Source organism: Gasterosteus aculeatus, chromosome 1 (genome assembly GCF_964276395.1).
Source record: "Gasterosteus aculeatus chromosome 1, fGasAcu3.hap1.1, whole genome shotgun sequence".
Lineage (NCBI taxonomy): Eukaryota > Metazoa > Chordata > Actinopteri > Perciformes > Gasterosteidae > Gasterosteus > Gasterosteus aculeatus.
Window position 1 is genome coordinate 20,720,788 of NC_135688.1, and position 17,368 is coordinate 20,738,155.

The 17,368-nt window shown below is 44.9% G+C and overlaps 1 protein-coding gene across 9 annotated transcripts in view; it reads left to right on the forward strand.

Annotated features, from left to right (window-relative positions):
* LOC120829765 (kinase suppressor of Ras 1) overlaps positions 1 to 17,368 on the forward strand; it is a 28,598-nt gene that overhangs the window by 8,636 nt on the left and 2,594 nt on the right. For 3 of the 9 annotated variants that reach the window (XM_040194162.2, XM_040194188.2, XM_040194178.2), the window contains exons 2-16: positions 2,527 to 2,674; positions 2,863 to 3,181; positions 3,808 to 3,971; positions 4,080 to 4,140; positions 7,578 to 7,661; positions 7,756 to 7,817; positions 8,407 to 8,519; positions 9,365 to 9,533; positions 14,874 to 14,931; positions 15,239 to 15,290; positions 15,472 to 15,711; positions 15,804 to 16,000; positions 16,099 to 16,195; positions 16,726 to 16,859; positions 16,954 to 17,085. In XM_040194162.2, coding sequence (XP_040050096.2) covers positions 2,527 to 2,674; positions 2,863 to 3,181; positions 3,808 to 3,971; positions 4,080 to 4,140; positions 7,578 to 7,661; positions 7,756 to 7,817; positions 8,407 to 8,519; positions 9,365 to 9,533; positions 14,874 to 14,931; positions 15,239 to 15,290; positions 15,472 to 15,711; positions 15,804 to 16,000; positions 16,099 to 16,195; positions 16,726 to 16,859; positions 16,954 to 17,085 — 2,030 coding nt within the window. Of the gene's footprint in view, positions 1 to 51; positions 151 to 241; positions 301 to 2,526; positions 2,710 to 2,862; positions 3,182 to 3,807; positions 3,972 to 4,079; positions 4,141 to 7,577; positions 7,662 to 7,755; positions 7,818 to 8,406; positions 8,520 to 9,364; positions 9,534 to 14,873; positions 14,932 to 15,238; positions 15,291 to 15,471; positions 15,712 to 15,803; positions 16,001 to 16,098; positions 16,196 to 16,725; positions 16,867 to 16,953; positions 17,086 to 17,368 lie in introns of all 9 variants that reach the window. The other 6 variants (XM_078098650.1, XM_078098646.1, XM_040194206.2 and 3 more) reach the window with 5 other exon arrangements.

The window sequence follows — 17,368 nt, forward strand, 5'->3', positions numbered from 1 at the left end:
GTTTGTATCTCCGTGGTGAGCTCTAGGACAGATCTGTGTTTTGTCTGCTAGGTGGAGGCATTTATCTGAACCCACGTGCCTGTTGTGGTGGACTCTGATCCCTAACAACACGTTTGTGTGGGAGAAACCAATGACTAGTGTCAGAGGAAGGTATTTTGTGCGATTTACCCCCATAGGATAAAAGAAAGACTTTGTTTCCTCCTCAGTGACTTTCTTTCAGTTGTCTTTCCTTTCCTCTCAGGCTTCCGTTACCTGTAAACACAGGCAGCTGAGGCATGCCCAAGCCCTGCCCTGGTATCGGTATGTGTCAACTTCTTCCTCCAACCTTTGGATTTTCTACCGTTTTTTAATTTTTTACGAAAGTGGAGTGGACAGGAAACCATCCTCACTTCTCTAGAAGTGTCAAGGCTGTCAAATAGATACCATGTGGCTTTGGAGGATCACCTTGTTCATTGTCACCTAACAGCAGGGGCTTTTTTCTTGAACTCTGCTCTGAATAAGAGCAGAATACTGAATACTGAAACTGGAATACATAACAGATAATACTGTACACAGAATACTGGATATAGAATACTGAATACAATACAGAATATAGAATGCGGATTAAAAAATAAAGAACACTGAATACAGAATGCAGTATACAGAACGCAGAATACTGACTACTGAACCGGTTATGTGTGTGGACATCCAGCTCCTCCATCCAGCAATTCAGTTGCACATGATTTAATGATTCACTGCTCGCTTGATGTCTGTGTCCTGCTGCCTTCACAGGGCTGAAGAAGAATCCGTGATGGACGGCAGATACTGTAGCAATCTGATATTCATCATTCAGTCAGTCTTATGGTGCATTGCTGTTCTCTCGTATGTTACCCAACCATAAGACTATGCTTATATGTTGTGTTTACGCCTACGAGTGCAGGATGCTGTATGAAGCTTATCTGAGGGTTGTGCAGGTATGTGCAGATTAAAAGCAGTGATCAGAAAATCAGTACTCGCTGGCCACGTTTCTGTTGCACTTTCCTGTTGTGGCGTCGCTAAGCGATCACACATCAATGAAGGACACAACTTTACTGTTATTCACATGGTTAGTGAAATCTGGTCAGCGTAGTTATCACTAAATATCATGGTCCATAGAAATGATGGCCATTTTTATACTTGACTTTTCATCCGATCATATCTGGAAGCATAGACTGTATGAACACACTGAAATCAGATTCGCTTGAAATACGATCTGAGAGATCAGATCTCAGATAAGTTTGGAAAGATAAGTTTCCTTCACGGGAAAAGAGAAGGAGAACTGAGCCCAGCTTTGGGTGAGTGATGAGCACAGCCGTCCCTCAATCAAAGGATGAGCAAGACACTTAAGAAAAGAAGACCGAAAACCGTCTGTTATCTCCAGCTGAATAAAAGCCCTCAGCATGCTAAAAGCTACATATAATTGTGTGGCTGCTGTTGCACTGTGTGTCAGGCGACAGGAAGTTAACACAGACCACAGCTGTTGCCACACGTACTCTACACACAGATGCATTTGTACGCTGGCAGGCCTAACAAGTACTTTGAGGTTGTCAGTGGTTTGAACTCGTCCAATCAAGTCTTGCGTTTGTCCCCCCGGCAGTTGTATTGTTCTGGGAACAAACGTCCAGGACACTGTCTCTCTGCGAGGTGATACTGTGGAAACCAGACATGGATAACCATGTTACATGAGAGGATGCCCACCAAATTCGTTTGAACTCATTGGATCAGCCAAACTTGAAAAATAGTGTTTTTCGCACAGAACATAGATGTCTCAAATTGAGTCTGAGCATTGTCTCTCTTCATGCGATTACTGAGCAATCTGTCCATTTGTCTTACCATGGACACCATGCAGGGAACAGCCAGTTGCCAGGACATGAAGCCACACATACAAATACACACAACAAGGACTGAAAAAACACGTTCTAGTCAAATAAAAGCAGTGTAGAGTAAACCTTGTTTTGACAGTTTGTCAGCAGATTCCATTCCATTTGGTGTTCGGTACGTAGACTGTGTTAAACATCACAGTTCAGACCCACAGGTCTTTTTCACACTGACTTTGTTAATGTACCATTCATGCCATTATGAGGCCTTTCTTTTAATTCCATCTAAATAAAGTAGGTAGACATGCGGCTGTTAGGTGAGCCACCTTTTCACAGAATACCTTCCCTTCCTCCACTTGTATAAACTCTGTTCAAGCTTGTCCTGCTGCACTGCAGCCCATTTGCATTGTCAGAACCAGTTCTTCTTGATTGTGGAGGTTGTAGTTGTAAAGCAGACGTACATCTCTAGGCCTTATCAGGCCTGGTGAAAGTCTCCCAGGGCTTATTTTAGCTGAGGCCATTTGCCTAATACGAAAGTCTCCCGGGCTGTGACTGCTGAATGAATAGATGCAGAGCGGGCACAACCATGTGTATGTGTACTTGTATTAATGTCTATTAAGAAAACCAAGCAAGAGCCCAGACAAAACCCAGTGGTAGTCAGTGACTAACATGTCCTGCTTTTCTCCTGCAGGCTGCTGCAGGGAAGCTCTCGGTGGACAGCTCGCTGCCGACCTCCGGCTCTGAGTTGCCGGACGCCATGAGACGCCTGGGCCCCGGCTCAGAGGACTGTTCTCGCCTCACTGCTGCTCTCTCCTGTCTGAAGAGCGCTAACAACGCAGGTTAGCCATGGCAATGGCAGCGGAGGTTGTTGCAGGTTATATTTTATACTTGGTTGCCGGTGCTTGGTTCTGGTTAGCTTTGGTTGTGTCGGTGCACTTTGTAGCCTGTTTAGAGAAGTGCAAAATAAACCCAGGAATGTGTGACAACACGTACTCTACTTACTTGGATCTTTATTCTTTGACTTGAGGTGATCCGGGTCCTGACTCAGGCTTTTGCAGCTCAGAGGCTCGACAGGACACTGATGTCTTCTCTCCCATCAGCTCCCCTTCCAGCGGGGTTAGCCCGTCCCTCCCGCTGCAGCACACCATTACCACCACCCACGGCCGCTCCATCTCCATATCGGTCTTCCCTTGTCCAGAGGACCGGAGAGCTTGCACCAGCTCGCCCTCCCCCACGCCCCCCCCACCCACACACAAGCGGCTACAGCTCTTTCCCAACATAATGACAAGAAGCAAGAGTCAAGAGTCCCAGCTAGCAAACCGCATCGAGGAGCCGGCAGCACTCAGGTAGGTCCTACAACTGAGTGTAATGATGTCAGTGGATCAGTAGCCCGTCTCTACATCTGGCTTACGTTTCATCTGCTAAATAACAAACAAAGTCGTAAATTATTGCAATCAGCCATAACCTAGGCCATTGTATATGGTATTACTGCTTTAATGGCCGCACCAAAACCTCATTGCTTACATAGCTTGCTGTGGATTTTTGTGATCTCCAAAAGAGAAGTCTGAGATACTGAACTGCTGCTGGAAAACAACACTTCACACAGATAGTACTGAACAATACACAATTAAGAAGGGATAAATATAAATATAACTTAAGAATAATACAGACCCAGTGTCTTTGAGTGCCATCTTCATTTGAGATATCTCATATTAATCATGCAGATTACCATGTTACTCAATGAGCACTTTTCTGTGAATTCAATTTTTTAATGAGTTTATGGTATTTTTTAAACCACCCTGACAGGATAAACTAGTACCTCACCTGGTAAATCTGTAAAAACCCAGACACACTACTGCCTGCTGCTGAGGCCAGGCATCTGTATTGTCCCCCCCACACTGTCCCTGCGTGAAGGCATGACAAGGCCTACTGTATACTGTACTGTGGTGTTAGTTGCTCTCTGTGCTTGCAGAGCCGGTAAGAAGAACAAAGTGCTGAGTGCTCTTCCGATTAATAACTGTGGTAACGGTCCTGGAGACTCAGCGCTGCGCTCCCCACTGCTGTCTGCCCGAACCCCTGGCCCCGTCCCGGCCTCGGCCCCGTACATGATGCCTGCCACACCCACCCTGCTGGAGAGTGAGTCCTCTTCATAGATACTGTCCTGGGTCACTCACCCTTGTCCTTTGGGTTGTTTTCTCCACCGTCTCTGTGTTTTTGACGTCCGTATTTCTGATGATTTCACAGATGTGACCAGGGGTTCCCCTCAGACGATGAGGAGAGATGTCGGCCTGGCTGTAACACACAGGTCAGTTACTGTCAACCCTTTACACCTCCTTTCTTGTTCAGAGGAAAAACTATTAGTGTTGGAGATGCATTAAAAAAGAATTGTAATCTATGTTCATTTCTTTTAAGTTTAATTAACATTTCAGTTTTCATTTAAACCCACGCATTTATTTTTTCTATTTTCTTTTGCAAAGTTAGTAAATCCCTGTTGAATTATAAGTGAATGATGTAAGTCTCTATACAGTGAGGCATACAGCTTATTAAAGAGACACTGCTATCAGATCGGTACTTGATTCTAAAGGCTTCTTATGGAATGGTCGGATCCCTGCATTTCTTATTTCTATAACTTATTTGGGGTTTAGGTCCAAAACGTGATATGGGATGTTCGGGTTAAATATCTGTCCTTTTTACTGAATCATTACCTATGATTCATTACCTATGATTCAGTAAAACTGGAATGGGATGTTCGGGTTAAATATCTGTCCTTTTTACTGAATCATTACCTATCTTCTCCATCACATGTGCAGATCATTTGTTTATGACTGTAAATGTGGATTTCTGCCTATAACAAGGTTACCCTATTACTTCCATTTTATTCACATTATTTCCTTCGAGAAACTTTTACATTCCCAGAATTTTGCAAACTTTTTAAAGAGGTTAGTGCACATCTATGGAGCCCACGCACATGCAAGTGGGTTCAGGACTACATTGTAGCTGCGCATCCTCCTAAATCTAGCTAGACTCAGGGCTCTAGAGTGCGACCAAAATTTGTACGGGTGCGACTAAAATGTTTCCTAGGCCGCACCGGTGCACCTGTCCTTGCATTCGCTGCCTCTATGAACGAACGAAGAGTTTGTTCTGCTTTGACGGAACTCACGCATGGTTGGGTCATATCGTGGTCTAAACCAATCGGAGACAGAGATGCGGTGGGTCTTTGCCTCTGATTGGCTGTTGTCCAGATATTCCTGTAGGCCTACACTGCTCCGTGCTGTGTAATTGAAATTGCGACCTGAACAACAGCGAACCAGTTACATCAGAGCTGAGACGAGGACCGAGCCGCTCCGTCTCTCCATGCAGCCGCGGAGAGCGTCGCCCTGCCGGCGGTCGAAGCCCCACGTTAAGGCTGGCGCATGCTTCTGCGTATTTACGCACCGTTGTGTCGACGCACTCGTTTCAAATCATGGTTCTAAAAGGCTTGCGTGTGTTGCAGAGCAATTCACCGCCAGAACAATAGGTGGAGTAACGTGTTTTTGTCGAAGACGACCTAGAGAGTCACGTCTTTGTGTGTGGAAGTCACAACTTTGTTCTCCTCGACCGGCAAACCAACGCCTTCTTGTGTTTAACTGAGCTTCAATGACCTAGAAGAAACCAACACTCTGAATACAATTCCACTTTATAGTTAATCAAAATGAATAAGAGTCAGATTGAATGTTAAAAGAGGACCCATTTTAGCACAAAGGCATCAACTTAGCATAAAACAGGACACGATGAAGATAGTCTAATAGCCAGATGGCATGAATACGTAGTTACCACTCTGACAACAGAACGATCTGGCGCTGAATGGCAGGAAGACCCGGGTTGATGTAGGAGAGTCCCCTGATGGCCTGTTTCATGTTTCATGTGGTTAATTTTTTAACAACCAGGATAACTGCACATCTAATTAATCCCATCAATTATACATTTTGTCCCAGCCTTTCCACAAAAAATCTGAATGGTTAATATACCCATGTTACCCATGTTAACTTCCCCACGGTATATTTCTGTTATTAGCACAATGATTAGTACACTTACAGTGGTGACTGTTGTATTTATATTAAAGTATTTCTGTAATCAGCACAGTGGTAAATGTAACCTTTACTAAATGTGTTTTTTTACAGATAATCTTTGCAAAAATTGCAGTACTGCCTGTTATATATATTCAGTACAATCTGTTGTGCTATTAACAGTTATAAACTGTATTTCGCACAAATAATAAACGCAAAGAATACAGGACTGGCTGTTAAATTCACAATACGTTATATTTCCATTTGCAGCTAAATATTAAGTATTATTTACAGTAACGCAATTTATTTTTAAGGAGTAATACATCTAAAAACTATGGTATGGATTGTTGTTCATATTACGATGTATTTCCTTTATCAGTACAATCTTCATTGCAATTAACAGTTCTAAACTGTATTTTGTACAAATAATAAATGCAAAAAATACAGGACTTGCTGTGAACGCTATAATAGGTTATATTTCCGTTTTCATCAAAATAGTCTGTACATTTAACAGTAACAAAATGTATTTTTAAATAGTAATACATGGAAAAACTACAGTATTGAGTGTTGTTTATATTACGGTGTATTACCGTCATCAGTACAATTTTTAGTGCAATTAACAGTGACCAACAGAAGATGACCTATTTTTAATCAACGGTCTTTTACCGTTGTGATTTAACACTTTATTACCGTAAAGTCGATGTACTTTTTTTACAGTCTATGAAAACGGAAATGTGAGACTTGAAAAGGATGTAGTTAGCAGACCAATCGCAGCCTTGTGGGCTGCGAGAGGCTTGCGTGGCTTTTGACCCAAGCCTAGAAAAATGGGTCGACGCACGCAAGGAGGCGTGAAAAGGCACGCAAGGGACACCCAAGGGGCTCTTGCGTCTACGTGTCCTTGCGTCGCTCTGAAAACGCAGAAGCATAAACTAGGCTTTAAACCTCCCCGGCTGCGGCGCGCTGGACACATTTCTTGAACCCAACTGAATCGCACCAAGCCCGATGCTTCGCCCGCTCCGTGTCCCTTGCACTTATTATTTTTTTGTTTTATTTATCTAGAATATGTTTTTTCACATTCAGATTCTAATGTCTAAATGTTCTGACCAATAAAACATTGAACCCTTGTTCTTTGAAATAGCGTACTTTTATTACTATGTTATTATATGGTCATTATGTTATCAGTGGCATAAAATGGTCTGAAAATTGCAATGATATAGCATATCACAATAAATATTGGTGCAATAATCGCCCTACCCATAGATAGTTTTTTTTCCCAATTTACCTTATTCTTGTTTTAAATCATTTACATAATATATATATAAATGTATGTCGAGCGTGATAAAAAAAATGACCTTGAAATTGTGGTGTTAAAGGCGACGCAAGGAAAAAACAGTAAGGCGCACCAGTGCAACCTGGCAAAGAGTTAGTCTGGAGCCCCCCTAGACGTCGGGGCTGCTATGGCTGATACCAAGCCAGGACGAGAATTATGGAAAAGCAAAAAGTGTCCAGTTTTAGAAAAGCCTTTCAGTGCTTAATATTGGCCAAGCTCATTAAACACTGGATCCAAAACAGCTTCCTGCTGCTCCCTGTTGATAATGAGGAGTCCACAATCCCAAACCAGAGAACCCCCAGTTAACATTGACTGGTATTAGGGTGAATTCATGTGATAAAGAAACTTTTTTTCTTCCTTTTGTAGGTTTTCCACCAAGTCCTGGCTCTCCCAGATGTGCCAAGTGTGTCGCAAGAGCATGATGTTTGGTGTCAAGTGCAAACACTGCAAGTAAGAGAGTGTAAATGTAACCTCTACCCTCTGTTTGATTGCACTAATGTCTGCTATTGTCTTATTATGGTTCATGGCATTCTTCTGTTCACAGGTTAAAGTGCCACAACAAATGCACCAAAGAGGTTCCCTCATGTCGGATATCGTTTCTTACGTGTAAGCACTTTCTTTATTAACAATGGAAATACTAGTGTATATAAGTACTGCAGGGATATGTCAGCTCATAAAATCTCATAACAAGTGCATACGGGATGTCAGCTGTGTCTATAGGCCGATGTGACGTGTGTGTGGGTGTATGTGTACTATGGTCACAGTTCACCTGAACATTTCCACTGAGAAAAGGCATCCCTGAATCAATCAGCATAGGAGTGACTGTGACAACAAAATGATGAAAGTGGACATGTCATCATAATGATTACAGAGTGGACAGTGCACAGCTGGTATGAGGAGAAATGGGTATTAACATGTTACAAAGGGGCCCCCACGACTGGAATAAGTGATTTCAACTCTGATCCTTCTTATACGTCTCTTTACTGGACTCTGTCCACCTCTGCACAGTTGGTGGTGATGGAGGTTTAACTTTCATCTAGCTGACCAAGGACATTAGTTACTTCTGGATCTTTTGTATAGCCGACATCTTCTTGTGGTTCTATATTTTTTTTTGAGTGTTGATTCCCCAAGGACCTTTCAAATGTCTGTATTAGTTTTGGTGTAAAATGAGCAAATGTTTGAATGTGATTTGTAGTGCCAAGGATGCGGAGGGCCGAATCAGTGCCATCAGATATCAATAATCGGATCAATCATACAGCGAAGATCCCACTGCAATTTGGCACTTTACCAAAGGCACTTGCCAAAAAGGTAAGTACAGGCTTCCTTTTTATTACAAAATTCTTGGAATTTGTGTTCTGGACTAGTGTATCTGATTTTATCCCTGAGGCAAATATGTTAGATTAGAAATCTTGTTGTAGCCGTGCTGGAGGTACTACCGTCAGGTTCGCTGAAGGACGCACGGACACACGGGTCTCCTTTATAATATACTTTTGCAGGGAGCAGGTTTGTGGCTTCGTTGCTCCGCTCCTCGGCCTCGCCCCTGAGCGTCTGCTCCAGTCTCTCGCTCAAAGTCCTGCTTACTGTTATCAAGGAGACAATCAGTCAGGATGACTTTCAGCTGTGATTATTACTCACCTGCCGGCACAGTTCCCTTAACCACTCGGCCGCTCTCCCCTCTGCATCTGAGCTAACTGCACCCCCGGCCTATGGACCAATTTGAAGTTAAAAGGCTGTAGAGCTAGATAGCACCGAGTGATCCGGGCGTTGGTAGGCACTGCAGCGGAGCATGGTCCGAACAGAGGGTGAAATGGCATCCCAGGAGGTAGTAGCGCAGGGAGTCGATCACCCACCGGATGGCCAGGCACTCCTTCGCCACCGTACTGTACCTGGCCTCTCTCTCCGACAGCTTTCGGCTGATGTAGAGGGCCGGGCGGTCCACCCCATACACCAGTCTCTCGCTCCAAGTCCTGCTTACTGTTTATATCAAGGAGACAATCAGTCAGGATGACTTTCAGCTGTGATTATTACTCACCTGCCGGCACTGTTCCCTGAACTACTCCCCGCTCTCCCCTCTGCATCTGAGCTAACCACACCCCGCCATCACACTTGTGTAAAAGTCGGAGGCTCCTTACTATTGTGTATGTGTGTTCCAGGAGCCTCGCCCCAGTTTGAACCAACTGGACTCCAGCAGTAACCCATCATCAGCTGCCTCCTCTACATCTTCATCCCCAGCACACACACAGCAGAATAAACCCACAGGCGCTGCACCCATGGCCAACCCGTTGCCGCAGGGCTCCCTGGACAGCCGTTTCCACTTCCCAGGTGCTGACACACACATACACACAAACACACACACACACCAAACGTGGGTCAAGTAAGTAGCGTTTCTGGTTATCAATGTTATTTTTATTTAATTTAAATATTTAGTATCCTCTAAAGTGCATTTGTACATTTTTCCGGGCTCCTTTCAAGCTACTTTCAACTAACCAGGTCATGGCGATCAACACCCCTCTGGGATGTTTTCAGGACTGCTACTGACAGTCTGGATGAGTTCACAGAGGCTGTAACTTCCTACATCGGCTTCTGTGAGGACAGCTGTGTACCATCATGCACCAGGCTGAGTTACAACAACGACAAACCCTGGTCCACAGCGGAACTCAGAACACTACGCCTGCAGAAGGATCAGACATTTAGGAGTGGGGACAAAGACTTGTACACAGAGGCAAAATACAAGTTTAGCAAGGCGCTGAGAGATGCTAAACGAGTGTACTCTGAGAAACTCTGAGAAACGAGTGTACTTGCTGAGAACAACAGTTCTCAGCAAGTGACTCTGCTTCGGTCTGGAGAGGCCTCAAACACCTCACTAACTACAAGCCAAACCCCCCCCCCCCCCCGCTCCATGAATGACCTCCGCCTGGCAGACGAGCAGAATGAGTTCTACTGCAGATTTGAAAGACTATGTCCGGATCCCATCCCCCACAGCTCCACCAACCTGCCCCAGTCCCCTACCCCTCCCTCCCCCGGCCCATCAGGGGCTCACGCCTCTACATCTATATCACCTTCCCCTCTCCCACCAGCAACGACCCTCTCTATTCTGGAGAGAGACGTTAAGACAAAATCCCCGTAAGGCAGCCGGCCCGGACTCCGTCTCCCCTCACACCCTGAAGCATTGTGCTGACCAGCTGTCTCCGGTGTTCACTGACATCTTCAACACCTTCCTGGAGACATGCCACGTACCAGCCTGCTTCAAGGCCTCCACCATCATCCCTGTTCCCAAGAAGCCCAGGATCACAGGACTCAATGACTACAGGCCCGTCGCCCTGACCTCTGTAGTCATGAAGTCTTTTGAACGGCTAGTCCTGACCCACCTGAAGTCCCTCACCGACCCCCTCCTGGGCCACCTGCAGTTCGCCTACAGCAGTGTTTTTCAACACACTGGTGTGCCGCGAGAGGCTGTCAGGTGTGCCGTGAAAAAAATCATTTTTTACATACTGTCACTTCATTGGTGAAAAAAAAGAGCCAACTTGTGTTTGTGTGTGTGTGTCGTCACGCTGTTGGTGGTATGAAGGCTCAATACTCCCCTCTGTCTGTGGGTGGCGGTACGCAGCGTAATTAATAGGCAGATTTGCTGAGGCGACAATTTAAAAAAGATTAAAATTGAGATTTAAGGCCGGCGCATGCTTCTGCGTTTGTGTCTGCGTCGTTGCGTCGACGCACTCGTTTCAATTCATGGTTCTGCGTGTGTTGCAGAGCAGTTCACCTCCAGAACAACAGGCGGAGTAACGTGTTTTTGTTGAAGACCCCCTAGAGTCACGTCTATTTATTTATTTGTTTATTTATTTGTCATAGACTTTATTGCCCCGCGCATCACACTGCTGCTTTTCATCGCGGACACATTTGTCCCGTATTTTCCTCCACAACTTTGTGCACCTCTCGACCGGCAAACCGGCATTTGCGGCGATCTCCCTCCGTGAATCCAACCCGCTTCTACAACCCGCCAACGGCTTGTATAAGCGGTCATATTTACGCATTTCTTCCGACAAAAGTTCTTAAATCTGATCCGTTTCTCTCGTAAACATTCTTCGTTTTAATAATGGTGCTATCGGGCTATGAAAGCGGAAATGTGAGACTCCGTAAAGGACGTAGTTAGCGGACCAATCGCAGCCTGGTGCGCTGCGGGAGGCTTGCGTCGCAGAAAAATGGCTCGACACATGCAAGGAGGTGTGAAAAGCGACGCAAGGGACAACGCAGAAGCATAAACTAGGCTTAAGAGATACCTGGGCATAAAGCCTGTGCCATCTTGGCATTAGGATGATGTTAAGTTTAATAAAACACAACAAATAGAACACGCGTTTCCCTGATTTCTTAGAGTATATTATGCTCATGCTGAAACTATGTTTGGGATTGATTTTCATATCATTTCCGATTGTTGGTGTGCCGTGAAATTTTTTCTGTGTCTTAAGTGTGCCTTGACGCAAAAAAGGTTGAAAAACACTGGCCTACAGAGCCAACAGGTCTGTGGACGATGCTGTCAACATGGCCCTCCACTACATCCTCCAGCATCTGGACTCCCCAGGAACCTACGCCAGGATCCTGTTTGCGGACTTCGGCTCTGCCTTCAACACCATCATCCCGACTGTTACGGCCCTTTTGTAGATTCCAGGACAGTAAAACAACAATCAAAGACAGGCGACAGAGTCAGGGTAAAAGGTGTCTTTCTAGTTTTTATTCTTACACAAAAAGATGGCTCCCAACAGGAGGGAGGGAGGTGGTGGAAGATGGGACCTACAGGTTGTGCCAAACAAATGAAATGAATATAACAAAACGAGGCCTAGCTCACCACTGGCTCTTCATCCAAAACAAGTCAAACAAAATACCTTACCTGCTTCTCTAAAAAAGGACTAAAGGAAAACGTTACACAGGAGGCAACAACCACTACACCTAGTGTGTCTATACAAAGGTATACCTACGTGCAAGAATGTACAGGGTACCCCAACTTACTAAGGTCCTCAACCTCCACCTTACCAAACTCCAGTTTTGCTAGCAGCCAGCTAAAGCTCATGTACAGGAAGACTGGCCACCACCCGCAGCGCAGAACACACCCCCCTTTCACTTCTCAGGAGTCTTCCTTTATGGACTGCCACCGGGACTGCTGATTGCTTTCCACCTGTGTTTGGAGTTGGCCAATCAGCATAATCACTGGGGGAGAGAAACCAATGAGCAGGAGGGAGAACGACAAGAACACATGCAGACCGTCCCCGTCTGGCATGTAACACCGTCTCTGCTGCAGGACAAACTCTCCCAGCTGCACCGCCCGACTCCACCGGCAAGTGGATCACAGACTTCCTGTCTGACAGGAAGCAGCACGTGAAGCTGGTGAAACATGTCTCAGCCTCTCGGACCAAGGCTGCGTTCTTTTCCCCTCTGCTCTTCTCCCTGTACACCAACAGCTGCACCTCCAGTCACCAGTCCGACAAGCTCCTGAAGTTTGCGGATGACACCACCCTCATTGGACTGATCTCTGGTGGGGATGAGTCCGCCTACAGGTGGGAGTCTGACCATCTGGTGTCGTGGTGCAGCCAGAACAACCTGGAGCTCAACGCTCTAAAGACAGTGGAGATTGTTGTGGATTTCCGGAGGAACAGAACCCCACTTTCCCCCATTACCCTGTGTGACTCCCTCGTCACTATTGTGGATTCCTTCCGTTTCCTGGGCTCCATCATCACCCAGGACCTCAAGTGGGAGCTGAACATCAGCTCCATCACCAAGAAGGCTCAGCAGAGGTTGTTCTTCCTGAGGCAGCTGAAGAAATTCAACCTGCCAAAGACGATGATGGTCCACTTCTACACGGCCATCATCGAGTCCATCCTCTGCTCCTCAATCAGCGTCTGGTACGCTGCAGCCACAGCCAAGGACAAGGGCAGGCTGCAGCGTGTCATCCGCTCTGCAGAGAGGGTGATCGGCTGCAATCTACCGTCCTTGGACGGTTCGCTTCCAGGTCTCTGAAGTGAGCTAAAAAGATGTTTGTGCCCCTTCCATCTGGCAGGAGGCTGAGGTCCATCAGGACTAAGACCTCCCGCCACACCAACAGTTTCTTCCCGTCGGCAGTCGGGCTCATCAACAGAGCCCGGTCCCCCACTGACTGACTATACGATTCCACCGGTCACTCCCCTTCACACTGCACATGTCACTTTAACTGTAATTTGTCACTTTGTCGTCACTCGTCACTTTGTTACTTGTTCACTTGTGCACTTTATGCTTAATATTTTTTAACTTTTTTTAATATTTTAAATTTTTAACTCTAACTTTATTCTCTTGTTTTATACTAACCCATAGCCTTATTCTACTAACCCATTGCATTAGCATTTCATTTTACTTTATTTTATTACTTGTGCACTGCTGTCTTGTTGTCTATTGTTCTACTGTCTACTGTCACGCACCAACCGCCAAGACAAATTCCTTGTATGTTTGACATATTTTGGCAATAAATGTTTCCTGATTCCTCCGTGCTGACGGGGAAGCTGGAGTCAGCCTGGGTTGCTTTGGATTGAAATTAAATGCGTCCGTTAGTAAGCAAGAATGGATAACTAGCATTAGCATTAGTTTCGGTCATCTCCCGCAGTAGACCACGCATGCGTGACGTGGCGTAATTTTTTTATCGATGGCATGTGATCAACTGGTACTGCCTGAGATCGACTGGTCGATAGCAAACGTGTTTTGAGCACCCCTGCTCTCATTGATATCAATGTGGGGGATCCATTATTACTTCAAGAGAACACATACTATAGTATGAGATAAAACGCTCCCTAAGAGCTATACTTATTCCTACTTCAAGCAATAGGGAAACAATAAGAGGTTAGAGGCTTAAGTTCCCAGATCAATGAACTAGTTTGAAAAGCCCTCAGAGGATCTGAAAGATGTGCCAATCTGAAAACAGGAAATAATTGTGGTCATGTGTTGATGCAATTTTCTCAGCTCTGGCTGCCTTGCAAACTAGAAGCAGAGTTTAAAGGATGTAGACATTTAGCAAGCACTGCTAGTGGTTGCATTACGGGAAATTTAGGATCCAGTGTTTCTTGGATGTTATTTTATTTTAGTTCATGTTTTCATATGGCTCTATTTCTGTTCCCAGACTAGTGTCAGATTGAGATTGACTCATAACTCATAAACTACTAGTCATACATTAGTCCTTCTTACATTACTACACTTTATGAAGTTATTACTGCACTTGCCACAGTTGTATTGACAACTCAAGGTAAATTCCAGCAGCATGGAGGCTTAAGGAAGCTCTGAGACACAATGGGCATTTTTTAAAGATAAAATTGCTTTTGAGATCTGACAAAGAATGCTGAAACGTCAAACATCGAGTGCTCAACTTCACACATACACACGCAAATACAACAAAAAGAATGGAGTAAAAAAGTCCACACACCAACAGAAGACGCCAAGCAGAGATTGTATCTGTTTAGACATGCAGACAAAAGTGGGACACATTGTGCCAGTGGTTCATACTTCTGATAACTTCAATAACCGATAACATCATCAAATTCATACAGTAGCATATGTATTTGTACTGTGTAACATATTTGTGCAGTCTTTTTTGAATGATGAGAGTGACTCTTGTAGCCTAGTGCAGCATTGTGAAGTTGTCTCTACCAACAGATGTTCCTGCTTCCAGATGTACTGCTGCTCAACAGTGTGACAGCAGCAATGAGTCTGGGTAAGAGAAATAGATCGGCTGATCGTAGCTAATCACATGTAACAATGTGTCAGCGCAGACATGTGTGGAATGAATGAGTTTAAACAGACACAATGTTTCCACGACACACTGTCCCAGAGAGGACAGGCTGCTTTATAGGTACACTGTAATCTATCTTCTGCTCTTTATCTTATCCTCATATGTGAAGGATCTTTATTGTTGTTGGTCAGTACATTCATAAGATATTGTTTAAGTAGCAGTATGTACAGAGCTTAATAACCTTACCACAGACTTAATCGGTTCATAATTCTTGTGGTTCTTCACTCAGAGTATCCCAGCTGGCTGCCACTGAAACCCAGCAAATGTCAGCAAAGCAAGAGGTGAGTACTGACAGTAGCTTCAGTTAGTCTCTTTGGTCTCCAGAAGAAGTGGTTTGAAGATGGAGTGATGGATGGATGAATATTACGTTCTATTAAAAAGTGTTGTTAAATTGACTATAGAAGCAAATCATTCTGGTAGTTGAATCCGTATCGTGCTTCCCGGTTTTGCCTCGGGGTTCAGGAGGAGGACTACCCAGCAGAGAAGGACGAGGCAGCGGACCCTCAAAGCAGAGAGCAGAGCCTTTCCACGGATGCGTGTGACGAGGACGGGCTGGAGGACCTGCCTGCCACCACACACCGCCAAGGGGCCGTCGGCCGCTGGAGGAGCCCCATCCGCCGTAAGGCCAGCCAGACCAGCGTCTACCTGCAGGAGTGGGACATCCCATTTGAGCAACTGCAGCTAGGAGAGATGATTGGCAAGGTGAAGACAGACCTAAACTATAGACACACTCAGTGTTAGAATAAAATGTTACAATAGCCTTTTTTGAGACACTGCACTGTGCTCTGGTCCAGGGGCGTTGGGGGAAGGTGCATCGGGGGCGCTGGCACGGTGAGGTGGCCATTCGCCTCCTGGAGATCGATGGCAACAACCACGATCATCTTAAGCTCTTCAAGAAGGAGGTTATGAACTACCGGCAGACCAGGCACGAGAACGTTATTCTGTTCATGGGCGCCTGCATGGCCCCCCCACACCTCGCCATCGTCACCAGGTAATAGCCGCACGACTCAGAAGATTTCACTCCTGCTCTCGTTCCTTCTCATTTCCAGCACACATGTCATGTCATGTTGAATTCTTTTTTTTCTGCAGTTTCTGTAAAGGTGTGACTCTTTACTCTGTTGTAAGAGAACGAGGTCACATGCTCGAGATCAATAAGATCAGACAGATTGCACAGGACATCGTCAAGGTAAGAAACCCTTGATCCGTGTGAGAGAAAAAGATAAGAATGTCAATAATTTCTTACCTTTACGATGCACAGGACATCGTCAAGGTAAGAAACCCTTGATCCGTGTGAGGGAAAAAGAAAGTCAATTATTTCAATACCAATCTATAATTATTTCTGATAATCCCAGAAACTGATGCCAAACAGATGAGTTACAGTGGCTTGTCGAGGGATCCAACTTTTTTAAAACTGAATAACAAAAGACCCATAAATGTTAAAATCATATTTGAAAAGAATGGGGGTCAAACATTAAACCGGGTATCGGTTTAATTAAACCGGGTATCGGTTTAATGTTTGCATTCAGCACCGATCTGAAAGCTACATAGTTTACATAGATGAGAAATGAATGCCTAATTACTTAAAAACATATGAATAATAACTTATTTCTATCACTGGTCGAATAGAGGAAAATATGACAATGAGGACTATTGTTAGCAGAAGGAAGTCAGAGATAGATAGTGCTATGAATTCACTCCTCTTCCGCTCCCACACAGGGAATGGGTTATCTGCACGCCAAAAGCATCGTCCACAAGGATCTGAAGTCCAACAACGTGTTCTATGACACCAACAAAGTGGTCATCACTGACTTTGGCCTGTTTGGGATGGCTGGAGTGGTACAGGAAGGCAGGTAGGAGGTACATCTTTCTATCCCAATGACCTGTGCCTATTCTTAGCCACGGTCACTGTCTTCACTCAGGCTGTGTTTGTGTGTGTCTTGGTAGAAGAAAGAACATGTTGCGGATACCTCGTGGCTGGATTGACTACCTGGCTCCAGAGATTGTTCAAAACATGAGTCCAGAGGTGGAAGAGGACAAACTGCCTTTCTCCAAAGCCGCTGATGTTTATGCATTTGGGTATTGATTGATTGATTAATTTAATAATTGATTAGTCAGGCCTAAACAACTTTTTTTTGGTTAACTAGCAGGCACTCATTGACTGCTAGATTCTAGAGTAAAGGTAACATTAAAACATATGTCCTTTATTGACGAAGAATTAAAGCTGCCCATGCATTTTCTTCATCTTGACTTAAGTGAATCTGCTAATGTTTAAATGCTTCCAGTTTTTTCATCTTGTCACCTTCTGAATTCCAACATTTCAATTCCAACATTGCTAGGTGGGTTCACTGTCACCACGGTT